This window comes from Sarcophilus harrisii, chromosome 6, assembly GCF_902635505.1.
Source record: "Sarcophilus harrisii chromosome 6, mSarHar1.11, whole genome shotgun sequence".
Taxonomy (NCBI): Eukaryota; Metazoa; Chordata; class Mammalia; order Dasyuromorphia; family Dasyuridae; genus Sarcophilus; species Sarcophilus harrisii.
In genome coordinates, this window is record NC_045431.1 from 159,029,361 (window position 1) to 159,040,992 (window position 11,632).

Genomic DNA, 11,632 nt, shown 5'->3' on the forward strand with positions numbered 1-11,632 from the left:
ATCCAGTATTTTTAAAAAATGTTTCTTTGTAGGGAAACACATACACATGTCTTTTTTTTAATAATACCTTTTTATTTTCAAAGCATATGCATAATTTTCAACATTCATCTTTGCAAAACCTTGTTTTCCAAATTTTTCTCCTTCCTCTCTCCTCACCTCCTCCTCTATAATCCAGTATAGGTTAAACATGTGCAATTCTTCTATACATATTTCCACAATTATCACATTGTACAAGAAAAATCAGATCAAAAAGGAAAAAAATAAGAAAACAAATAAGCAAACAAACAACAAAAGGTGAAAATACTATGCTGTGATCCCTATTCAGTCCCCCTAGTCCTCTCTCTAGATATAGATGGCTCCCTCCATCACAATTCTATTGGAATTGGCCTCAATTACCTCCTTGTTGAAAGAGCCACATCTGTTATAGTTATGAGGTAATGAATGGTAGGTACTTCTGGATTCTCAAAGGGTCTGCCCACAGGAATCAGAGCTAGTAATTTCATTTACCCCATCATTTACCCCATCATTTACCTATGGCCAGATCCAGCACTCTGTGTACTGTGGCATCACCTAGCTGCCCATAAGGGAGAAGCCCAAGAAGGTCTTAGTAAACTGGAAGAGTCTTTAGTATCATTATAGCAATGAACTGTGTCCATGCTGGTAAATGTTTAACAACCAGCTCTGGTGGCAAGGAACCAGGCTGAGGAATGAGGTATGAGGAGACAATGAGATGGAGAGGGGATGGGGGAATGGATGTACAGATCACTCACTTTTGAGTCTAATCTGCATTATCAATTTTTTAAGTCTAGACAAAAACAGTAACTCAAGTCCTGATCTGGAGTATTTGCTAAATTTCAGAGGTATAAACATTTACACTGAAAATTCAACATGGTACTTACTGACATGGAGCTTACAAGACTGTGTTTCCTTCTCCTGAGGAAAAGCCTAGCTAAATTTGGATAGGCTTCTCACCAGAGTGCTTGCCACAATATAATGAATTCTTTTAGACAAAGGAGATTTGCAACCTGTTGGTAGAAGAATACCCATAAGCATGAAACTGTAGATTTATAAACTATCGAAATAAATGTGGTGTGTTAAGTGCAGGTTAGTTATTTCAGATTCTTTTTGAATGAGCCCTAAAGCAGTCCCATAATGGGAAGCTAAATAGTATAATAGATAGAGTGCTAGCTCTGGAGTCAGAAAGGCTCATCTTCATGAGTTCAAATTTGACTTCAGACACTTGCTGTGTGACTCCCAAGCAAATCATTTAACTCTGTTTGCTCCAGTTTCTCATTTCTAAAATGAGCTGGAGAAGCAAATGGCAAACAACTACAGTATCTCTGCCAAGAAAACTTCAAATGGAATCATAGAGTCAGAAATGAAAGCACAAAAATAAACAGGTTTCCTAGAAAGCTCTGACAGGTTGAGCAATTTTTCTTTCCATCTCAACCCAATAGTGTAAGGTAGTAACCTTATAAAGATTTTTTTTTAATAAAGCAGAGTGTAATTTTTAGCCATGTCCTATTTGTACAGGAATCATAGGACTGGTTTTCTGAGCCAAGATTTTATTTTGAACTCTTTTGATCAGATCCTTCTTGTCTGCCTTTTCAGTCCTTAGAAAAAAGGACTGGATCTCTAGAACCTGACCATTCTTTCCTCCTTGTGTTGTGTATTCCTCAGGGCACTGCTGATGAAAGAGCACCCCTCATGAGGACCTGAGATCTTCCCTACTATTTGAGCTTGGTGAATGAACTATGCAAGCGGACAAAATTCCAACCACTACTTCCTTGGGAAAGCATCTTTGTGTTCATCAACAAGTCAGTCAATTAAGCATTTATTAAGTGCTTACTGTGTTCCAGGCACTGTGCTAAGTGCAGGGGATTCAGATATAAGCAAAAAGAAAAGATAGCCCCATCCCTCAAGGAGCTTACTTTCTAATAATCAGCTAATTAACTAATTTGATGCACTATTGATATGGGGGGAAATACAACATCACTGTTCCAGCTGGCTGCTAAGTTAGCTTTTGAAGAACTGACTGACAGTGGCTGGTGACTATACTTTCTGAAATCATACAGCCCATTGCAAGTTGCTTTGTGTTCATGTTTGTGGCGGGCATTTTAAATAAATACTGTAAGTATTAATGATTTTGGGGTTGTTGGAATGCTAGAAGTTTCATATCACCTGTTGTGGTTAAAATGTCTCTGCATCTTGTTAGATATTGGGACTAATCTCATTTTCTAAGATACTATATGCTCCTAAAAACCCAACTTTAGTTACCACTTCATCTTCTCATTTTAAAACCAATCATTTTAAACCATAGGATCATTGTATAGTTGGGTCTTCCCTGCTACTCACAGATGAGATCTTTGTCCCTATACAAACTGTAATTAACTATTAACACCACATTTGAGAATGACTGAATCATGGCTGGACACGTTTCTGAGTCATGGTCTTAGACTCACTTTTTAAAAGGAGAGGAAAGGAGGAGCCACAGCTGAGATAGGAGAGAAACTCTCTCCAGAACCTTAGGCTCAAGATTTCCCCCTCCAAGAAAAAGCCTGCACTCCTTTGAGGCTCTCCTGGGAATGCTCGTGGCTCAGGAGAGGAAGGAACCATGTGACAGGGGAATATGTGTTCCAAGACAAATGAAGCAATCTCTAGACCAAGCTTTCTGGATGCTGTGGAGCACAACGCTGCGTTCCTGGACCAAGCAGAAGAATTTGAATCAATAAGAGCTGGAGCTGAAGAGGGGCAAGAGACAGCTTTCAATGAGACAAACAGATCTGGGGAGCTTACCTTTTTGTTGTCATTATTAATAGAACTGCATACCTAGGAGAAGGGGTTAAGAGGCAATGCAATCCTAATGCCCTTGGGGTCAGAAAGATTTGGATTGGAGTCCTCCCTCAGATACCTAGGAGATGTGTGATCCTGGACAAAATTGACCTCTCTGAGCCTTCATTTATAAAATGAAGGGGTTGGATTTGATAAATTCTTAAGCCCTTCCAACTCCAAATCTATGAGCCTATGATCAATTCTTTAATAATTCTGAGTTCTTTCCCTTGGTTGGGGGCCTTATTCTAGTCCTTAAATCAGGAGGGATATAAGATGGGAATATGGGGAAGGCCTCAACTTCCCCATAATCTGGAAAACTTTATAGATTCTTTAGGGGAAGAGGGACTTCCTGAGGGGTAAAGTCAATTCCTTATGACTCCACTGCCTTCCCTGTTCAGGGGCCTTCATCACTTGGGTAGTTGCTAAGGAATAGAGACCATGAGAGATGGAAGAAAAATTAGAAGAGTCATTTTTAACAGTTCAGGGACTAAGATGTGAGTCACTACTGTTTTGTATTTTTTGCAGGGTTAAATAAAGTCTTTCCTATATTCAGTATATGTTAGCCTAAGTGATTGCATGGAAGTTGAGGTCTCTTAATTTTTTTTTTGTAAAGATCAGTCAGTTGATAAGAATTTATTACGCACTTATTGTGTGCCAGATACTCTGCCAAGTTTTGGGAATACAAAAAGAAGTAAGACAGTTCTCTGCCCTTAGTGAGCTCCCAATCGAATGAGACAAATAAATTAATATGTTCAAACAAGCTATATACAGGAGAAATAGAAAGTAATTAAAAGAAGACAAGACACTAGAATTAAGAGGGATTGGCAAAAGTGTCTTGGAGGTAGGATTTTAATTGGGACTTGAAGGAAGCTAAGTAAGCTAGAGATGAAAAGGGAGACCATTCCAGGAATGGGGGACAGCTGGAAAGAACACCCAGAACTGTCTCTTGTTTATGCAACAGCCATTATGCCATTGTCATAGGATTGAAGAGTACAGGCCTATAAGATGTAAGGAAAGAATCAGATACTACAGTTGCAAAGATCTGGGTAAGAGTTATATTCTAGTATCCATAAATTTAGGGAAGTGGGGTAAAATGAACCAAATAATGATGTTCTTAAAAGAAGATAACCTGGCTATCAACATCAACTAAAGAAGGGTTCTTTGAGAGCTTCCCTCCCCCAAGATTCAATGCAGTTCACATAAATCTAGGTGAATAAACTGGTAAAGTAACTAGTTAGGCAAATGGCTGCTGAGAGTAAGATGTCTACCTCTCTCATAGTAATTGATTATCTTTAAGAAAAAGCTAATTCTATTTTTAAGCTGACTTAGAGGATCTTAGAATCATAGACCATTCACTCCTGAAGCTTCCTTTCAACTTATTATAGATGGGAAACTCAACTTCTAAATGCCACATAGCTAATTAGTGACAGGATTATGATTAGTGTCCCCTCTCCAGAGTCCTAAATTAAGGATCTTTCCATGTCTACTCCACTATCCCCCCAGAAACTTTTAGACTTAAGACATTTATGTATGTAGGGATGAGAGTAAAAGGGATTATATATGAGGATGGTAGACAAATGGTATAGAAAACCTTTGATAGGATTATTGTTCATTCCAGAAGTTTGGGCATGCATATGTATTCCTATGCTTGTCAAAATTACTGCAGACACATATGGACAATTTAAAATTAAAATTGAAGAAAACTATTTTGGAATTTGAGCAGCAATAATGATAGTGTTATAAAAATATGAAGACATTGTATTATGACATTGTTCTCATCTGAGGTTTCACTTTAGCAAAAGATTCACCCAGTACTCCTTGAATAAAAAATCTTAATCAGTTTGAGAGAGGGATAGTAATTTTTGGAAACTAAAATCATTTGAAAAGGTTTTTTTTTGTTTATGGTGACCAAACTAAGAATGAGAATATATTTTTGTCTGATTTAATTAAAAGAGCTATCTCTGTTTATCTTTGAGCACATCCAATGGGGACTTCTCAGGGGCAGTGGTTGGTTTCAGGAAGATATTTTCACCAAGAGTGCCTCAGCAGTGATGTACCTAATTGTTCTCTTTGGTTAAAAAAAAAATCTAAGCTTAAACTATGTACCTTTTTTGTTGTTCTTTGTGAAATTTCATCTTTTGTTTCATAACTATAAGTTAGAAGTTATTTGGGGAAAAAGGAATATTTTGATAAGAAGAACGGTCTAATCCTCTCTCCAAGAAGAAATGCTCACATATAGTCTCTGACAGATTTTGGCTAAAATGCATAACAGAAATTATTTTCCTTCATATAGTACTCTATTAGAAACAAATCAAATCAACAAGCTTTTTATTAAGTACCTATATGCCAGGGACACAAAGAAAGGCAAAAACCAGTTTCTGTCTCAAGGAGCCTTCATCTAATAGAAAAGATAAACTGCAAATTGGTAGGTATAAGCAAGTTATAGACAATATAGATTGGAGATAATTATAGAGGAAAGGACTAGAATTAAGAGGAACTGGAAAAGGCTTCTTGTAGAAGATGAAATTTTAATGTTAAAATTGTTTTAAGCTGCAATTGAAGGGAAATTAAATAATACTTTTTTTAAAAAAGAAAATAAAATTTTATCTGAGACTTGAAGGACATCACGAAGTAGAGATGAGGAGGGAAAGTGTTCTAGAAACAGAAAAAAGAAATGTTATCAAACATGTTCTTTCCAATAAGCTGTCATTACTTTGACCAGATCGATCACATAGATCCCTAATGGCCACTTGAAAAATAGCTTATGAGATACTAGCTTATGAAAATTAGAATTCCTATCTTTCCCCAACTATGGTGTCTCACAACTGTCAGGAAATCATCATCCAGATCCCACTGGCTGTTTTTCCCCACAGCAACATGAAGACCACAGGATGAAAAGTGCACATAGATTTTGGCAGCTCTGAAGCAGTTTTGAGTGGGAGCTCAAGGTCACTTTTTAGGAAGTATCTCCTGGATCACTGCCACCCACTTAGTTGAGAAATATGTGCCTCTGAACTTCATGGGCCATCCTTTTTGCTGACATGTACTGAATGGGGGCAAATGCCAGGGTACCAAGTATAGCTAGCAAGATTACTAGGAAGCAAAAGTGGGATAGGACCACAGCCTTCTTACTTTTCCTATAAATCCACCTTACATTTAACTTCAAGAACTCTTGAGAACTTATTTTGATTATCAAAGATCATCATCTACTTCAAAATACAATCTTCATTACAATAATAACAGCTAGCAATTATTTATATAATATTTTAAAATTTGCAAAATACTTTATAATTATCTCATTTTATCCCTCTAAGAATCCTGAGTAGGAAGTTATTATCCCCATTTTACAGATGAGAAAACTGAGGTAGGTAGAAACTAAGTGACTTGCCCAGAGTCATGTAGCTATCAAGTATCCAAATCTAGAGTTTTATCTACTATACCACCCAGCTGCCTTATTTGGTCATACCATAAGGTGGTCCAATCTTTAGGTTTTCAGAAAAATTAGTAATGTTTTTAGTAGAAAACAATTTCTTTATGTGTTCAAATATCAGTATAGTCATTTGATCTTCCCTTATTACTGGCCTTTGCCTGTGTGGCTTTTTTTTAATTTAAATTTTTAAAAAGTATTGAATAGCCTGTGATTTTAAAGGGCTTCTACATGTATGTCTCCTTGGTGCTATAGGATGATATTTGATTTGAAATCTCTAATTGATTTGTGCCAATTTTCTGTGAACTAAATGCATTTCAAAGAATTTTTCCCTTCAAAATTTATGCACATTAAGGGCAGATGAGTCCACCAAGGGACCAAACATTGGGCATAGGAGGGAGAAGCCTTCCTCTCCATTCAATATACTCAGTTTTGAGTGGCAGCTAAGAAAGTCTTTGGATTGTCAATAAGCAAGCATTTATATTAAGTGCTTACTATATGCAAGGTACTATGATAAACATTGAAAATAGAATATAAGGAGGGAAAAAGTCCTTGCTTTCACGAATCATGAGGGAGACTGGGTGGAGAGAGATAGGATCTTGGAAAGGGTGGCTGGGGAGGTAATTTATCTACACATGAAAGTCAGCAAATCCAGGAGTGGAGCCTGAAGGTGTGAACCTGGCTGATCTGGGCACTTCCTTAAAATATAGGTTCTGAAAGGAATTGACCAATCAGAGCAAGAGGTTCCAGGGATCTTCCAAACATTTCTCTTCCAATCTGATTATATAACTCTTCCACCTTTAGGCATAAATATATATTTTTTTTATTCTGTGCCATTATTCATTGGTAATGTGTTGCCACCTATTTTTGTTCATCAGGAAGTGTTGCATTGCAATGAGTGTGGGCCAGACCTGTAATTCTTCAGACATGTGATATTTCATGATTTGCAGCCATAGAATATTCTCTAAAAATGCCAGTGTTAAAAAAGATATGCCTACCTTTGAAGGGGAAGCTTGGAATCATTTAAAGCATTCAAGTTTACCAAATAATTCAGCCTTTCTATTTAATACTAGATCCATTCCCAGTTTCTGTATGAAAAATATACAGTGATGATCAGTACTTTATAATTACCCTCTGACTGTATACCACTGCCCAGATAATACATGTTTTTTAGCCACTTGTTTTTAATTCTATGCATAGTAAAGTTGGACCATCCTAATGTGATTGGGTAACTCCTTTAGAAGTTTGCAATCAATATCATGTGAAGGTTTCTAAAGAACCCCTACCTCTACAGGGAATCTGTCTTCCTTTAGACTTTGATCAGGTTCAGAAAAAGACACATTTGACAAGAGTATATCTCAATTTATTCTTCTCTAGATAACAGTATTCAGAAAACCATGAGATAAGATCATCTCTATCCCAGCTTTCAAGGAATTTCGACCTAGGCATGGGAGACAGCTTAGTAAGGAGAGCCTTTGAAAGGTGGCATTTTGTTTTGTCCAATATGCTCTCCCAGGACAGTAGACACAGACCCCTATGAAAGGTGAAAGGTGGTGAGCAGGTGATCACGTCTTAAAACAGTGAGAATCAGTAGAGGAGGAAAAAATGTGCTTATAGAAAACCTGCAAGATCTAGCCAATCCCAGTTACTTTTGTACTCATACCTTCTGGATGACTTGGCTTAAATCTTTTATTGGGCTCTCTCCATTATTCATTTTTTTTCTTTAAGATTTTACAGACAAGATTTTGCATTTACAAATATAAGGTCACATATTGTGAACGCCTGTTAATTTGGGGGGAGGAGGAAGAAAAGCCATTTTCAGATTATTTGTTCATTTATGAGATTATCTCATACTTCCATTTTTTTCTTTTTGTAAACCTGAAAATCAAATTAAGCAAATACATTGAAAATGACTTCCTTTGCAGGAGAATCTGTGGTCAACCTATGAACAACTGCAGCAATTAATATGTGCTACTAATTGGTAACACTTATTTGAAAGGCAGAATGGCTTGAAACCTAGAGAACCTGCTTTGGAGTCAGCAAAAACTGGAGTTTCGCTATGTCACTCTGGGAAGGTCCTTAGCCACTTAGGATCCCAACCAAGTCTCTAAGGCTCTAAATTGCAGAATAGTTTGCATTTATAGAGGGGGTTGTCTTTATCAATGAAACAAATCATAGGTTAAGGTCTTTACAAACTTTAGTCTTGTCAACATCATAGGGAAGTTAGTGGCCAGTGTTATTAAATTCAATTTGTAAATGGAGGATATTAGTTACTGGAACTGAAATCTTTTGATTTTGTCTCTGATACATAATAGGTGCTTAGGAAGATATTAGATGTTAGAACTTAAATCTCTTGACTTTGTCCCTGATACATAATAGGGGCTTAATAAATGTTTATAGACTGGCTGACTGCTGTGGCAGTTGCTACCACATGACTTTTTCTTCTTGTCCTTGAAAGGAAAAAGCATTAAAAAGCCAAACAGAATAATTAGCCACTCCTGGGGCTTTTATTTCAAAATCAATCATTGATTATAAAATTTAAGTTGATTATTGAGATTTGATGTTTATAAAAAGTGATCTTCAGTTTTGGCCTGTCATATTTCTGCCTCCTCCTAACCCCCTTTTAACTATTTTTCCTTTTTTGTGGCCACTAAAGAAGATATTCAGAATAGTGCACATTTAGTTTTTACAATGGACTCATTTAATGTGATTCTAAAAATGCTTGTTTCTACTGTTAATAAAAACAAAATGTTTCACTAATAAAGTTATCATTTCTATAAAACTGGATCTAGGATTTTGACTATTTGTCCTAATGATAGTCTGGAGTTATTCCCAGCCCAAAGGAATCAGAGAAAAGTTGGAACAAAAGAGTGGGGAATATATTTGTTTTCTCTTGGGCTTCCTCTTGCCCACAAATATGTGGGAGTTTTTAGTCTGAAAACATTTGAGAAAAATCTGTAGCCTACTTATTAGCTCTGAAAACTGAAATAATTGTTTTTAAAATACTCCCAACCTTGTAATATAGGATCACTTTACTCATTCATTTACCAAACAAATTTTAAATATCTCCTGTATGCAGAGAACTATGGTAGGCACTCCTAGATGTACAATTTAGGCAAGAAACAGTTCCTTTTTCTTAGAACGTAATGTAGCTGTCATAGCAAAGGGGATGATAATACATTGCATCTGTTACACACCAGGCATTATACTTATATAAGAATTTTTACAAATATTATCTCATTGCTTCTCATAACCTTGTGAGGTATAGTTATTAATGTTATTATTTTCATTTTTACAGTTGAGAAAAACCGAGGCAAACAGATTAAATGACTTGTTACACAGTGTCAGAGGTTAGATTTGATTTCAGATATTTCTGACTACAAACTTAGTGTTCTATCTACTGTGCTACCTAGCTGCCTCCCATAATTTAAGGGGAATGATATGGTTGAAAAACCAATAAAGAAGATGGACTGGTCAAAAAGGTAGGAAGAGAACTTAGAGAGAAAAGTATCAGAACAAAATAAAAAAGAGCACCAAGGAGGAGAATATGATTGATGCCATCAAATACTTTAGTAAGCTCCATGAGGTTGAACATTTCTTTGAAAAGGCCATTACATTAGGCAATTAGATCTCTGGTAACTTTTGAAAGAGGAGTTTCAACTACATGAGGAAGGAAGTCATATTGCAAAGGGGTTAGAGTAAGTGAGAGGAGAAAGAGTGGGGGCACCTAGTGTGAGGTTTTAAAAGTGTAATGCTTGTTTGATATGTGTTCACATGTGAGATTTATAGCATATGGATTGTCTAAATATATAGAAGATACATTGGTGGCATATGGGATATGATATGGTATCTATACCACCAGGGGACTAGGAACAGGGAAAGAGGCAAGTAGTCCTCAGAAGTGAAAGCCAAAGTTGAGTGCTCTTTCAGAAAAAAAAAAAAAAAAGTCTTTGAGCATATTGGGTTAAAATGATATCCCTCAAATATTTCTGGTCTAGGAGTATGATAGGTTCAGAATAAAAATTGCTTCCCTGACTGTTCTTATGGGGGAAGATAGCCCTTTGCTTCCACTCATCAATCTGGCTTCTTCCCACTCAAAATGGGTGTTAGTTACTCCCCCTTCCAAAAAAAAAATCTGCAAATATCAGAATCTCAAGTAACCTAATTAATCCAAGCAAAACAACAAAGAGAAAATTGGATAACTGCCATAGATGTTTATGGGTCTTACAAGGGAGCCCCCAAATTCTCTAAAACTCCTTCAAGGAGAAAGTCTCTTTGAATCCTGCCTCTGTAAAAGACCCTCGCTGGAGGGAAACAAGACAAACGGCTTCATTCTGTTATCTAAATGGGGCTGGTTGAGTCCGGAATTGGAGATTCTAACCCCATTGAATTGGAGATCAAGCCTAGAAAGACTCATTCAATTCCAGCCCAAAATCCACCTACCAGCCCCCATTAGGAGCAGGCCTCAACTTGTAGCCAAGATTATTATTATAAAATGAGCCAATTTTAAACTCAGTCCTTGCAGAGGACCTAATATTCCATCTTTGGCATAACAGCATTCTCTGCCCGCTGAAATGATATTCTCTTTTAGCTTTACCTTCTCTTTATCCTATTTCCCTAACAAGATTTTATACCTCTCTGTTGGGATTTCTCTACTAGAAACTTTACTTCTCTGCCCAGACTTTGCCACTAAGGAATTCAGTCTTTCTATTCATGCATAGCAAAGGCTGACTTCCCAATGCCAATAATAAACTTTTTACCAGTCTAGCTTTTCAGTTTATAAATTCCTTTATGAAGGACCTCTGCGCGGGCAGAAGGGTTTCCCACAGCTCCCTACTTTGCTCAAATCCCAAGAGGATTTAGGGGGAACCAAACCTCTTCATTTGGTTCCCTGAACCCCGAGCCTGCCACTAACCTCATCATTTAACTCCCCGATCACCAGGAACCTTAATCTCTCATTTTGGTTCCCTGAATCCAATCTCATCACGTCTGCCTGCCTCTAATCTCCCCACTGCAATCCATCATCCAATCACTCAAGTGGTTTTCCTAAAATTCAGGTCTGATCATGTCACTCCCCTACTTAATAAACTCCAGGGACTCCTGATTGCTCTAGAAGCAAGTACAGAATCTCTGCTTGTTCGGCTTTCAGAATCTGTCCGTGTCTTCCTAACCCTTACTTCCCAACAGACACTTTTCTATTCAGTGTCACTGACCTCCTGACTATTCTATGGACAAGATGCTCATTATCTTGGCTCTGGGCATTTTCTCTGACTGTCCCCCCTGCCTGGATGTTTTCTTTCCTTAACCCCCGATACCGCGTTCCCTGGCTGCCTTCAGAACTCCATTAATATATGTTAATATCCTGTGGAAGTC

At 37.2% G+C, this 11,632-nt stretch overlaps 1 protein-coding gene across 1 annotated transcript in view; it reads left to right on the forward strand.

The window, feature by feature from the left end:
• SCARB2 (scavenger receptor class B member 2) overlaps window positions 1-9,041 on the forward strand; it is an 83,762-nt gene extending 74,721 nt beyond the window's left edge. The window contains exon 12 of the mRNA XM_003774311.4: window positions 1,681-9,041. Within this exon, the coding sequence (XP_003774359.1) occupies window positions 1,681-1,719 (39 nt within the window). The 3' untranslated portion in view covers window positions 1,720-9,041. The remainder of the gene's footprint in view (window positions 1-1,680) is intronic.
• Window positions 9,042-11,632: the final 2,591 nt, after the last annotated feature.